The 15033-nt window shown below is 38.3% G+C and overlaps 2 protein-coding genes and 1 pseudogene across 2 annotated transcripts; all 3 read right to left on the reverse strand.

Moving 5' to 3' along the window:
* Window positions 1-1813: 1813 nt before the first annotated feature.
* LOC145481849 (adenosine receptor A3-like) lies at window positions 1814-3010 on the reverse strand (annotated as a pseudogene).
* Window positions 3011-5067: 2057 nt separating this feature from the next.
* On the reverse strand, window positions 5068-7993 carry LOC145481942 (melanocyte-stimulating hormone receptor-like). Its single transcript, XM_081460555.1, has 2 exons — window positions 7909-7993; window positions 5068-6043 (listed from the first exon to the last, which is right to left on the reverse strand). The coding sequence occupies exons 1-2, from the start codon at window positions 7991-7993 to the stop codon at window positions 5070-5072; spliced, it is 1059 nt and encodes a 352-aa protein (XP_081316681.1). The 3' UTR covers window positions 5068-5069.
* Window positions 7994-9115: 1122 nt separating this feature from the next.
* Window positions 9116-10235, reverse strand: LOC145482037 (beta-3 adrenergic receptor-like). Its single transcript, XM_081460649.1, has one exon. It carries the CDS (start codon window positions 10064-10066, stop codon window positions 9116-9118), a length of 951 nt encoding a protein of 316 aa, XP_081316775.1. The 5' UTR covers window positions 10067-10235.
* Window positions 10236-15033: the final 4798 nt, after the last annotated feature.

Genomic DNA, 15033 nt, shown 5'->3' on the forward strand with positions numbered 1-15033 from the left:
TAAATACAGATTCATGAGGCCCCTGATTCTTACAGCAGAAAGCTTGGGCTCTTTAAGGCAATGCGGAGTGGTATCGAGGGGAATCGACGGCTTTTAGGTATGTTTTCTGTAACATTTTCGGGTTAAATTAGTCGTATTAATATTTTGTTTATTTGTTTCGGGTCAGACCGTTTCACATCTTGTTTCCAATTTATATAGGCGAAATTTATTTGGAACTTGCCACTACACTTTTAAACTTACACTTTTGATGACCTCGGTTTGATTTTGTTGTTGTACCGGTAATACATTGCCGGATTAACCTCTCGACTTCTTGAACTTGAACGGAGATCGGCTGTTTACCAAATTAGAATAAGGGCGCGATTTTGATTTGCTTCAAGATATTTCAACTCGATTAATTTACAGTCCTTTAACGTCCTTGATGCTAAAAAGCATTCCAAGTTGACCCATTATTGTGTCTTAACGAACTTAAAGCGTTTTGGTGAATCGAAAACATTAAGGTTCCAGGAAATCTCTTGCGTTTGTTATGACAACCATTCACGTGTTGTTGACATTAAGGAAATACACGCGATGACAAACTAGACATGACGGCGGACACGAAATTAAACAAAGTTAACGCGCAATGGTTCGAAAACGTCTGAAAACAGTTTTTATGCAGTGGACATTATGTTTCTACTGATAGCAGTGAATTGACGGGATTCTAATTAATGATAGCCTTTTACTTTCGCCATTGAAATTGATTTGTCTCTGGTTCGTGCATAATTATTGTGTTATTTGCGCCCAACACATTGACATAGATTTTCGTTTTTCACGAAGGGAAATACTGCGAGTTCGAGCATGAAACTTGGCATGGTATATCTTTAATAATGATATTTTAAGGCTGTAATGTAAAATAATTGGAAAGTGAGGTACCAGATGCATTTTTATGCTGTTAAACATGAGCTATATTTTGCCGTTATTTTCCACACGCATCATAGCTGTTTTTAAAATGGTTCGGAAAACCACTATATCAACATATCTGAGACTAGTTTAAAGCGAGGAATAAATTAGAGTGGTTGTTCCACATTTGTGTGAAGTTTGAAGTCAATTGAGTTTATTTTAAGACTTAAGCAGCGTTTCGTCCTCGCACCTTATTTCGGTCATTTTATTACACGAAAAACCGCACTTTGACCGCGCTTTCAAATTTTCGCGAATTTCTGAAAAATAAAAATTCGCTGGAACCTTTAAATATGAGTTTTAGAATTAGGTCACCTAAGGGTATCTTTGGGCAAAATATGAGCGATTTGTCAAATGGGACGTTGACCGGCGTTTCTCGATCCTAACAGTCAGCCATTCTTAAGAAATGAATAAGTCATGTTTAAAAAATGCAAACAGGGTAGGCAATATCCGTAGTAAATTCTGCATCCGTAATTCTTCATCCGTAATTCTTCATCCGTAATTCTTCATCCGCACGCACTCGTAAAAACGTGTCGTCACCAGTCGCCTGACAACACAGTACACACAGCATATGCCGACAGGTTTTCCTAATTAAATCCTCTTGTGCTGCACTAGAGCGACTTTTTTTATTAATTACTTGAAAACTCATTTATTATAAATAAACAAGTGAGAGCAGTGTCAAACGTCAAAGGTAAACATTAGCTTTTTTGATGTGAGCGTGATGTAGCATAATGAGGCCACTGGAGTTTAACAGCGAGATTTTCTGGCTGTCTAGCATTAGTATGTTAGTGAAAACTTTGAGCATAATGTGGAAAACAAAATCAGGCAAGATATCTAACGCTAGATTTCTGTTATACTACTTTTTAGCCTTTTTTCTCAATTAAGTTAAGAAGCAAGCCCAAAACTGTCTTAAGGTTTCGTTTACTGCTTGTCGAACCTCTCTGATCTTCCAGCAATAAAGAACAGGATTCAGCGAGGAATTGAGGTAAATTAAATTTACTGCCACAAACTCGGCCAGAAAAAGAGAGGGGCTTAATCCTTTTGTGGTTGCTAAAATCATTACTACAGCGAAAGGAAGATAACATATTGCCAGTGTGAGGTGAACCCACAATGCATTGAAAACTGTCTTTTTATATCGCGCCATATTTGGCGAAATACTTCCACTCTGACCTCCAAGAGTATCTTGTACTTGTGTTTGTTGACGTCGAATAGTGCGAAAGATTCTTGCGTAAGAATAAGTAGAAATTATAACCTCTAACATTACCAATACAGCACTTGAGATAAAGTAGGCAGTCATCCCATATGTAAAGAAAACCGACCGCGCTGCTTTTTAACAAGAAGAGGAAGATGATCGTACGAACGCGCTTTACAGTGACAACTCGTCTATATCGTAAACCCAACAACAGAGCGAGTAGTCTGTCCACACCTATAGCGGTCAGTGTCGCTAAAGATACGCCAGAAGAAATCGTGGTTGTAACATACGCCAAATATTTAGCCACTCGACAAAGTTTCCAGTTTTCGTTTATAGCGGATAATAATAAGGTGATAGCTGTCGGCTGCCCGATCACACCAACACAAAGATCGGTGACCGTCAGACAACGAAGCAATAGTTTTGATGGCGGGTGGAGAGACTTGTCCTTGTGAAGGGCGAACAAGATCAAACTGTTCCCAAGAGTAGCTGTTATGGTTAGAATAACACAGAAAAACACAGTCAATGTGTAAAAGTGAAGCAGATAACTTTCGCCATCCCAATGTCGACTGCAAAAGAGCATTCGGGTTGTTTCAATGTTGACGTTCGACATTATTTACAATATTTGAGACAGTTCTTGCTGTGAAGGTGTACGTGTGTTGGCTTCAAAATATGAATCTTTATTCCTCATTCGCCCAAGTTATTTTGCTTTGGAATAAGAGATGTCAAAAATCGCCCTAATTAAAAAACAAATTCTTTCAGTGTCCGCGTTGGGCTAAGGTGTTGTGTATAGTTTACACTTTAACAAAGCGATGTCATGATATTTTCTAATTGTTTCTGCCTCTATGCGCTTATCTTATTTAATCAGGTCAAAACCTCTCGAGGTTGGAGATCAGTGTATTCTTTTAGACGGGAAACGTTACTTTTACTGATGTTACCTTCATAAACATTCAATAATAAGTTAGATCATGTGGATCTGATGTGCAGAAATCATCTTAAGTGTAGAAACTTGTGTCATTTATATTAACAAAATATTATCCTCTAATGTAAACACACTGGCGAACTATTTGTAAGCAAATCAAACTGACAATTAAAGTAATAATTACTGTCGACTGAAAGGCGCACTTTTACCTCAAAAAATTATTTGAGGGAATCGATTTATAATTTTTGTACTGGCTTTTAGGTGTCAGATTAAATATTTAAAGCTCAATTTTTCCGTCTCGGTCTTTCTCAATCAATATCCCAACCCCGTAAATGAAAGATAGGTGTTATCTGAATTTAATTCCGAGAATTGAAACATCATTAATTCGAAACAATAAGCATGCAGCTGTATGTGCTTAATCCCTTACCAGCGAATTTAAACTGATAAGAACTCGCCTTTGTTATCGTATGGTATTAAATCCTTCTTGTTATATATATGTATTACCATATCAATGAATGTTTGGAGCGCAGACCATTATATTATTGTGATTAATTATGGAAAAGGAAAAACCGAAGCAGAACAACCACACACGATGAAAGCAGCAGGAAATGTAATCTGGCTATGAAGTGACGAACTAGAGGTTGTTCTTCTTTAGTCATCATGCTTAGGACACTCGTATTAGTTAACGGGCGAAGGCGATCAGAACTAATTGTTTGTCACTTTTCAAAATGCTCAGTTTGCGAGAAATTAAAGAGGAATATGATGCTTTGTTATAAAAGCACTAATTTTAAGTTTATAATATCAGGCAGATGGATTGTGAACCGAATTCAGAGAGAAATAAACTAAAGGAAATGGCAAATTCAGTGCTCATTTGTAGGACGTCTTATCTCTTTCATTCAGTTCAATATGTTTTTCAATACGTTTTTTTTATTAGAGGGCGAGTTCAGCCTCGTTGGTCCGTTCTAATCAGTTCTCGACGTAGTTCCATCAGCTGAAACCACATTTCAATTATTTGATCGTGATTTGGTTTTCGTGCATATTTTTCAATCCACTGATCCCCATGGTTGAATGTCAATAATGAAGGACGAGTTTCGAGAGACAGTTATGGTGAAAACGCCATGGTGACGTCTATACCATTTTACAGCGAGATCAGCAACAGATTCAAGGCCAGGCCAATATATATAGTGTCCAGAATTCATGGGCTGCATACTGTAGAGAGTTAAATTTGAAAAGAAACATTTACAAATTCAGACTATGGATACTTGCGTAAGGGTTTCATTTTTAAATTATTTACTTCCATCCTTTCAAGTTCAGGTATGGAATTCTCAAAACTCCCGAAAACCGTATGGGCTCGAAAATAAACCGAGAACTTCCAGAAAACGTTTTGTTACGCCTCTCTAAACTTTCGGACTCGATAATTTACTTTATTTTCCACCGTTAATGTACTCGAACCCGTGAGCTTTCAGAAACCTTTAAACACTCACATGAAACACCCAGTACATTCAATCAACGCTGAAGGTGAACAATATACAATTCTAAACATTACTGGAAAGTTCAAGGAATCACGATTAATGACCTACGATAAAGGAAAAAAAACGAAAAACTTCACAACATACTTCCAGAGCAGTTAACATTTTATTTGGAGTTACTAAATAACAATATTAGGATTAACGGCGTGAAGAAATGAATAAGTCAGTTGTCAAAAGTGAATAAGTCAGTTGTCAATGATATTAGGATTAAAGGCATTAAGAAATGAATAAGTCAGTTGTCAAAAATATAATCAGGATAGTCCAAAAACGTAATCCGCAATAAACTAGGTAATAAATGCTACATTCGCAATTTTTTATCGGCCCTTACACGTAATAGAGTGTCGTCACCAGTCCCCTGACTACACAGTGAGATTTTTTGGGTATCAAGCGTTAGCATAATAATGAAAAATTTGAGCATACAGTAATGAGCAAACCCAAAGTGGGTTTTCAGCCAAAATATTTTGCCTACGTTTCTGCTATACTACTTTATTCATAATTAAGTTGAGAGACAAGCCCAAAACTGTCTTAAGGTTTCCTTTACTGCTTGTCGAACTTCTTTGATCTTCCAGCAATAGAGAATAGGATTCAGTGAGGAATTGAGGTAAACGAAATTGACTGCCACATCCTCGGCCAAAAAAAGAGACGAATCTAATCCTCTTCTTGCTGCTACAGTCATTACTACTGCGAAAGGAAGATAACATGTTGCCAGTGTGAGGTGAACCCACAATGCATTGATAACTGTCTTTTTATATCGCGCCATATTTGGCGAAATACTTCCACTCTGACCTCCAAGAGTATCTTGTACTTGTGTTTGTTGACGTCGGATAGTGCGAAAGATTCTTTCGTAAGAATAAGTAGAAATGATAACCTGTAACATTACTAATACAGCACTTGTGATGAAGTAGGCAGTCATATCCCAAACATAGAGAATACCGACCGCGCTGCTTTTTAACCAGAAGAGGATGATGATCGTACGAACGCGCTTTACAGTGACAACTTGTCTATATCGTAAACCCAATAACAGAGCGAGTAGTCTGTCCACACTTATAGCGGTCAGTGTCGCCAAAGATACGCCAGAAGAAATCGTGGTTGTAACATACGCCAAGTATTTAGCCACTCGACAAAGTTTCCAGTTTTCGTTTATAGCGGATAATAATAAGGTGATAGCTGTCGGCTGCCCGATCACACCAACACAGAGATCGGTGACTGTCAGACAACGAAGCAATAGTTTTGATGGCGGGTGGAGAGACTTGTCCTTGTGAAGGGCGAACAAGATCAAACTGTTCCCAAGAGTAGCTGTTATGGTTAGAATAACACAGAAAAACACAGTAAACGTGTAAATGTGAAGCAGATAACTTTCGCCATCCCAATGTCGACTGCAAAAGAGCATTCGGGTTGTTTCAATGTTGACGTTCGACATTATTTCAATATTCCGAGACAGTTCTTGTTGTGAAGGCGTACGTGTGTTGGCTTCAAAATATGAAGCTTTATTCCCTCATTCGCTCAAGTCATTTTGTTTTGGAATAGAAGATGTCAAAAATCGCCCTAATTAAAAAAACAAATTCTTTCAGTGTCCGCGTTGGGCTAAGGTGTTGTGTATAGTTTACACTTTAACAAAGCGATGTCATGATATTTTCTAATTGTTTCTGCTTCTATTTCCTTGTCTTATTTAATCAGGTCGAAACCTCTCAAGGTTGAAGATCAGTGTATTGTTTAAGACGGGAAACGTTGTTGCTTTGACTGATGTTACCTTCATAAACATTCAATAATAAGTTAGAACATGTGGATTTGATGTGCAGAAATCATCTAGAGGGTAGAAACTTGTGTCATTTCACAGAACACTATCCTCTAATGTAAACACACTCGCGAACTATTTGTAAGCAAATCAAACTGGCCATTAAAGTAATAATTATTTTCGATTGAAAGGCGCACTTTTACTTAGAAAGTTATTTGAGGAAATCGATTGATAACTTTTGTACTGACTTTTTAAGTGTCAGATTAAATTGTCATGTCTACTGATTTAAAACAACCTTATGCCTTCTCTTAAAGCGCAATTTGCCGTCTCGGACTTTCTTAATTAATATCCCAACTCCGCAATAAAAGAAAGGTGTTATCTCAATCAAATTCAGAGAATTGAAACAATATTAATTCGAAACAATAAGCATGCAGATATATGCACTTGAGCCTTTAATAAGGAATTTAAACGTAATGACTTATCTTTGTTATCGTATGGTATTAAAATCCTTCTGGTTTTATATATTACCGTATCAATGAATGTTTGGACGGCAGGCAATTATAATATTGAGATTAATTATGGGAAGGGAAAAACTAAAGCAGAACAACCGCACACGATGAGAGTCGCAAGACGTGTGATTTGGCTATGATGTAGTGTTCTTTGGTCATCATGCTTGGGACACTCGTATTAGTTAACAGCGAAGGCGATCAGAACTGATTGTTTTTCACTTCTCAAAATGCTCAGTTTGAAAGAAATTAATGAGGAATGCTTTGTTATAAAAGCACGGGCTAATTTCTGTTTGCATTATCAGGAAGATGGATTGTGAACCGAATTCAAGGAGAAATAGACAAACTAAAAGGGCAAATTCAGTGCTCATTTGCGAGACGTATTATCTCTTTCAATTCAGTAGTTAAGGTGATTACGCTTAAAAAGAAGGGCATTAAAAAAATTCTCAAACTTCATCCAGTTGGTAATCATATTATATACATCAGAAAAATGCAATGAAAGTAGCGGTCACCGTGCTCGTTTTTGCACAACATGGATGGCCTCTATGGCAACTTTGCGACTGACGAGGTTGTCATTACTTAACCTTTAGTTAGCCGAAAGGGGCACTAGAAATTCTAAGAAAAGCACTTGTTGGATTAATTTACTAGAGAAGTTAAACAAAATAGACCCTGAACTTACATTTTAAACCATGTTAGTGAAACAGGAGTTACGATTATACTAAAAACTTAACAGGAGTTACGATAATACTACAAACTTAAGAATTCTCTGTGTGGGCACAAAGAAGAGTTTGGTCAGGGATGACATGAAATGTTGATATGTGAATTTACTTTGCCCTGGAACCTACAGCGCATGCTCCAGTCTGTCATAACCATCAAGTATGTACTTTACTTACTACCCGTTCGATTCTTCGATTCCTTAACCTGCTCAAGTCGCTCTTGATACGTTTGACGTAATATATCAAATATGAAAGACCGTGTTTGACCACATTTGCAAATTAACACGAAGACAGTTGAGAATACGACGCGTAGCGGAGTATTTTTTGCGAACTCCGATCGGGGCGAGTGACAAGCACTTGGTTTGCTTAGACACGGACCTACGCACAACCTGAGAGGAGGTTTAACATAACTATCATTGGCTCCTACCCCAGAACCAACACCAGTGCCACTTGAGCCAAACATATTCTTGCAATAATTCCAAGCAAGAACAAAGCGAAGTCGAACGGGGAGGTATTCACTAAAGGTTTGGCAGTAGGAGTGTCCGGCCCGAACCTTCAAACCCTTACCCTATTTCAGACCAGAAATGGGTTCCATTTCCGTAAACATTGAAAAGGGCTACAAAATTGCCATGTTGACGCAAAAAAAAACTCACCAGTTTCTTGTACACAAAATACCCAATGCTAAGCCAAAGTGAAAAAGATAAACTGTTTCGTACCTAAATTGCCAAAATCTATGCCCAAATTTTCGACCAAAACATATCCCAAACACCATTCCCTTTGGGGCCGCACGTACCGATATAGCCCTTACAGGTGAGTAAATAGCTCAGCTGTCACTTTTCCAGCGTACTTCATTGTCTGTGAATTATCCATTATGACAGAATTACCTGAAAAAACTAAGTTATTAGGCAATCCGTAATTGTATTACTTGCGAAACAACCGATTTCTGGGAAGTTTTTTTCTTAGAGGACGAATTTTGGAAGAAAATCAACATTTTGGAAGAGATCAACAAACAAGGAATTGAGAGGACATACTAAAGGCAATGCGCGAGTGGAATTTTTCATGTTTATTTAATATGATTATTTAATAATTTACGATAAAGAAAACAAAAACTTTACTACATGGTTCAAGAGCGCTTTACAAATATGTCAATATACTAAAAACAATATTTGAGATGATAAGGCCATTTTTCAAAATGCAAACAGGATATTCTACAGCTGTAATCCGTGATAAATTACAGCACATGCCGACAGGTTTTGCTAATTCAACCCTCTTGTGCTGCCTCAGAGCGAGTTATGTTCATTACTATAAAACTCAATTCGTTTATAAATAACCAAGCCAGAGCAATAGAGTATTACATTGAGGCGTGGCTCATGCTAAATTAGTGTAACAAGCGTTAAGGGTAATTATTATATTTTTTTGCGAGCATAATGTGAGCATAATGGAGCAAAACGAGGCCTTTCGAGCATAATAGTGAGATTTTTTGTTCATTAGATTGAGCATTAACACAGTAGAGAAAACCTTAAATATAATGTGCAAAACCCTAAGTGGGAATCAGCAAGATATTTAATACTAGGTTTCTGCTAAACTAATTCTTTTCAGCCGGTTTTGAGACAAAAGCCCGGCGAAACTGTCTTAAGGTTTTCTTTACTGCTTGTCGAACTTCTTTGATCTTCCAGCAATAAAGAATAGGATTCAGTGAGGAATTGAGGTAAACGAAATTTACCGCCATAGACTCGGCCAGAAAAAGAGACGGGCTTAATCCTTTTGTAGCTGCTAAAGTCATTACTACAGCGAAAGGAAGATAACATATTGCCAGTGTGAGGTGAACCCACAATGCATTGAAAACTGTCCTTTTATATCGCGCCATTTTTGGCGAAATACTTCCACCCTGACCTCCAAAAGTAAATTTTAGTTGCTTTTGTAGACGTCGAAAAGTGTAAAAGACTCTTGCGTAAGAATAAGTTGAAATTATGACCTGTAACATTACCGAGACAGCACTTGTGATGAAGTAGGCAGTCATATCCCACATGTAAAGAAAACCGACCGCGCTGCTTTTTAACCAGAAGAGGAAGATGATCGTACGAACGCGCTTTACAGTGACAATTTGTCTATATCGTAAACCCAATAACAGAGCAAGTAGTCTGTCCACACTTATAGCGGTCAGTGTCGCCAAAGATACGCCAGAGGAAATCGTGGTTGTAACATACGCCAAGTATTTAGCCACTCGACAAAGTTTCCAGTTTTCGTTTATAGCGGATAATAATAAGGTGATAGCTGTCGGCTGCCCGATCACACCAACACAGAGATCGGTGACTGTCAGACAACGAAGCAATAGTTTTGATGGCGGGTGGAGAGACTTGTCCTTGTGAAGGGCGAACAAGATCAAACTGTTCCCAAGAGTAGCTGTTATGGTTAGAATAACACAGAAAAACACAGTAAACGTGTAAATGTGAAGCAGATAACTTTCGCCGTCCCAATGTCGACTGCAAAACAGCATTGGGGTGGTTTCTCTGCTGAAGTTTGGCATGATTTGCATTTTTCCGAGGATAGCTCTTACTATGAATGTGGGCAACAGTTCTTGTTGTGAATAAACCTTTACATTTTGAGGCCAATACAGGCGGCCTGTATCGGCCCTAATTAGAGAAGAGTATTCCGGTCCGCTTTGAACTTAGGTGTAGTGCGTCAAAAGTTTACAGCCGGTTTAACAAAACGAGGTCATGATATTTTCGCTAGGTTCTTAATTGTTTTGCCTTTGTGCGGTTGTCTTATTTAATCAAGTCAAAAACCTATCAAGGTTGGAGATTGTGTTCTTTTAGAGACGTGCAGTTACTGGAATGAACGTTGAAACCTCGACTGATGTAACTTTCATAGACACTGTGTGCCAATACGCGAGGCGCGTGCGTTAAGTTTCACAGTTATACAGTGCACACGAGCACTAGCCACTTAGACATCGTTAAAGTGCGGCGTGTGTTGGCTTCAAAATGTTAAGCGTCATTGCCTAAGTCGCTCAATTTATTTTGTTCTGGTACAAAAGAAATTAAAAAAACTCTCTGATTTGTTTTAATTGTTTCGGTGTCTGCGTTCGGCTGAGGTGTAGTGTATTTTAAGTCAAGTCGTCAAACTCGTAATTGTTTTACCTCTAACAAAATAATAAAGATAAAATAACTGATATTTGCCTTCAGCAGTGTTTATAGCACAAAGCCTAGAGAGGCCGAGCAAACAACTGAAACAGACAATTCAAATTGAACGTAATGTACATTGTTAAGAAAATCAACTGGCCGGAGGCAAACCAGTTGGCCGAGCATTTGAACTCGGAGCTAGCGCACAAATCCAAGTAGAAATCAAACCCGGAACCGCTGAATTGCGAGTCCGACGCGCTGACCTCTCGGCTACGTTGCGTCTGTGTGTATTTCCTATTTAATCAGTCATGGTTGGAGATTGTATTCTTTTAGACGTGTCTTTACTCGAATTGGAGGGAAACGTTGTTACCTCCACTGATGTACCTTTCATACACGCTGCGTGCCATTACTTCTTGTATTGGCCTCAAAATGTGAAGGATTTATTCACAGCAACGACTGTGAAGTTTTATACATACGCAGGGTCCTGTATTGGCTTCAAAATGTGGAGTTAATTTACAGCGAGAACTATGACATTTTATGCACAAGCGGCCTCTTGTATTGACTTACAAATGTGAAGCTTTATTCCCCGAATCTCTCAATTTATAGACTGCTGGCAGTCTGTTTCTCTCCAAATTCAGCTATTGTTATGAGGCGAGACGCTTTAGCCTAAAGGGGCAAACACTCGTCTAAGTGACCCTTAGAGAAAAAATCGGCTGCCAGCAATCTACTTAATTTATTTTGTTTTGCCACAGAAGATATTACTCAAAGGCTCCTGTGAGCCAGCTCATAGATAAATTGGATAATGGAGTAAAGGTAGTTAAATACAAAAGTGTTTAGAGGAATTGGTGGACTTGGAGTATTATAAGTTATTTGCAACGTTGAGGAATGTCAATAAAAAGACAAAAAGTGGGGTGGCCATTAAGGTTATTTGTCCATTTTGAAAGGGGTTGTTATCCGTAACCTGAGGAGCATGTTAAAATTAAGGCATGAGATGCGAGACGGTGACTTGTGTTGTAGCCTATTTTCCTCTAAGTCTTTTGATATCATCCTTGTTAGGTGATAAACACCTATAGCATCAGTGGGGTGTTGATAAATAACTTCTGATTCCTGTCGCTTGGTTGTACTGTAGTCTTTATCCTGGTTAAATGCATGTCCACCATAGTACAATTTGCTTCACCTGCAGTACGTAATAAAGACAATAGGAACCACATTATGTTTATCTTGGTATAATTTGTTTTGTCTCAGATGTTACATATAATGAAATATTCGCACGGCTTTCATAGAAATAAAAGTAGGGTTATGACCACTCTAGTAAGACTGCAGGTACCTGCTGAATGTACGGTCAAGGTACGTTGGTCTAAACACGATCAGTATCTGTGTTCGGTAGTCAGTAATATACTGGTTTTTCAACTTTTCAGTGTATCCTTTGCCTGTTAAAAGATGTTTTTAAGAGCCTTTCCTTTCGCTCTGTATTTACCTTCATTAGATCAATATTGAAATCCCCCCCAAGCAGTAGAGTGGAAATTAAACGTTCTATTAATACTGAGTTATGGTCATCTTTAGTTTTGACTGAACATTAAGACATGATAAAAAAAAAAAAACTGTCTTTTTTTCTCATTCAACGAACTACAAGTCTTCGATAATCATCATCGATATGCACTTTACAACAAGTTCTTCTTGATCATTACTTCTTGGGAAAAAGCCAATATCATCAGACAAACCATAATGGTAATGCTGCTTGTTTTTGTTAGGATCAAAGCAACCAAATAATTAACTTGGGCCTGTCTTCAACAGCACAGTCCTACTTATTGACATGTTCTGCTTTTGGAGCAACATTGTCAAAGTTGTCAGTGACATTTAGCTCTAATCCTGTCCTCCGTTGCCTTATCTAGTACTTCTAAATGGTATTCTGATAACTTCATCCTTGACCTGCTCAAATCCCTGTTGGTAAGTTTGACAGTCCTCGATGAAATCTTTGTTTTCCTTTCGCCATGGTGTATAAAGCATAAGGTGCTCTCTGTAACAGTTTTCGGATTTGAAGGCCTTCTTTAAAGCTCTCGATATTGTTAACTTTTCTGTAGTCCTTCTATCAAGTGCTAAAAAGTACTTCTAGTTTAATTTTTTTTTTACACCATAGTTTTACATCTGCTGAATGTCGATTAATTTCTCGAAAGACTATTAAAGAGTTTAGCCAGGGATGAAATTAAATGTTATATATATATTGGTTATTGACCAAGCATGAGGTCAAAAAAGAACAAGGCCAATATCTAGCCATCTTGACCGAACAAGCTTGGTCAATAGGGGTTTTCTTTTCTCGCGGGATACAGCGGGTAGTTCCGAGCGGGTAAGATAGCGCCATCTTGCCCGCCCGGGTAGCCAATCACATTGCAGGATTCGGTTCATCTTGCCCGCTCACGGAGCTAGCCATGTAATAAGTGAATTTACTTTGCCCTGCAGCGCATGCTCCAGTCTGCCATAACTAACAAGTTTGTACTTCACTACCCGTTCGATTCTTGAGGAGTACGAAATTCTGAAGATATACTTCACGAGCTGCAGCAGAGTACAGTCATGAGTTAACGAGAGAGCGCATTTGGTATGAGCTTTCGTGACGTTTGTGCAGCCACTGTATAAGTCTTAACATTATCACCCATTTCAACTTAATCTTTTTTACCGCTTCTGCTCAACAGGTTAACATATTTTCGGCCTCAGCTTTCTTTTTTGTACTGAACTTTACAGAGAAGAAATATCATTTGTTAACTGAATAAACAAGAAACAGTCCAACAAAGAAATGAGGATTTTTAAATATTCGAAGCAGGAACAAGATAGAGTCAGTAATGGCAGGTATGGGCTGAAGTTAATCCAACCAATAGAACAGGAATTTAATCAATAGTAAGTAACGTTTTTGAAACATATTAGCAAAAGTATGGCTTGGTGACATAACAACGCAAGTTCACGAGGCTTGCTCAACACAACAACTTTATTCTCTAAGCTTCTTGGGTAATACAACAGCTTAACACAACTTCCAGTTACGAATATATTACAGTTTTCTACTGGAGACATTGACAATTAAGTAAAGAAACAGCCCAGCAAATATGAACCCCGGCTTTGTAATACAGAAGAGCTGAACACAGCAGCAAATATCTCGAACTTGTTTCTAACTTTATTGACAATACGAGACATTTTGGTAGGACTTGGTGTAAATCCCGTTGTGAACATCTATCAGATGTTTGCGATATAAGGCAGATAGGTATGTGAAAACGTATGGCAAATTTGTCGACTATCTTTGGGTCCATACAACAGTGCCTACTGCATTCGAACCAAAATTGCATTCATTTAGTAGAAAGAAAGGCAAACAAACAGGGAACTGATGAAACATATGATTATATCTCTCAGTTAATACCAGCGCTGTGATTGGTCATTTTAGCGAGCCATATTCTACTGTACGGCCCGCTAAAATTTAAAGCATTTTTGTTGGGAAAATGTTTCGTGATTTATCGCTAGGTCAGTTATTAATTTTTTATAGCAAGTACAAGTTTAAAACTTTCTTTTACTTCTAAAATTGTGTATTAAAACCTGCTAACGACTTAAGGGTCACTTAACAACGATTTGAAATTGACTCGTTTTGCTTTTAACGTTCGTCAGAAATTTGAAGCCGCTCCGTGTGAATAGAAATCGTTCCCGAACCCGGCAGGCACACAGTGGGAGATATTATAAATATTTTACTGATCTCGTCTTCTCGGTCCGTACTGTAAGTTACGGATCCTCGTTTTTCCCTTTCGATTTATGGCCCGTGCGCTTCGCGCTTGGGCCATAAATCGATGAGGAGAAATGAGGATCCGTAACTTACAGTGCGGCCCTTGAACTCGGTTATTGAGGGGTATATACACGCAATTCTATCTTTATAGAGTTAAAAAGGTCGACGTATAATTAGCATGGTCGTATTGTTTCTAGAGCTAGTGAGTTATAGCCAGCTCTTTTAATCACTTAGTAGACAGTTTCACTGAATTTGAAGAAGTTTTTTCCTGCGCTTCAATTCATCATAACAAAGAAAGACTATAAAGTAACTATCGACCGTCCGTGAAACCTGGGAACGAACTTAAAGAGGCCAGGTGTTTCTGTTTTATTAGTGCTCAGGCCTCTTACTCCTCACAGAGCATGCGCCCTTTGCGCAACCCAGTCACAAGGTACAAAATCAGCCATACTGGGCCTAAACAATCCACGGCTTGACTTTCCTTTGCTTTGGATGTCCCACTGTGTAATTAACTTGCGGTCCAGTATGGCTGATTTTCCACCATTTGACGGGGTCGTGCAATTAAAATGGCCCTTTTTGTACATGAACGCAAAAATGAAACGGAAATAAGTAAATAAGTTCACCAGCCAACTG

The sequence above is a fragment of the Orbicella franksi genome, chromosome 1 (assembly GCF_964199315.1).
Source record: "Orbicella franksi chromosome 1, jaOrbFran1.1, whole genome shotgun sequence".
Lineage (NCBI taxonomy): Eukaryota > Metazoa > Cnidaria > Anthozoa > Scleractinia > Merulinidae > Orbicella > Orbicella franksi.

Bases quoted from the DNA above. Each gene is read 5' to 3' on its own strand.
- LOC145481942 (XM_081460555.1), bottom strand. From the start codon at position 7,993: ATGTTTGGCTCAAGTGGCACTGGTGTTGGTTCTGGGGTAGGAGCCAAT. The intron at 6,044-7,908 runs GTCCGTGTCTAA...CATATTTTGAAG, and splicing joins TCCTCTCAGGTTGTGCGTAG to CCAACACACGTACGCCTTCA.
- LOC145482037 (XM_081460649.1), bottom strand. From the start codon at position 10,066: ATGCAAATCATGCCAAACTTCAGCAGAGAAACCACCCCAATGCTGTTT.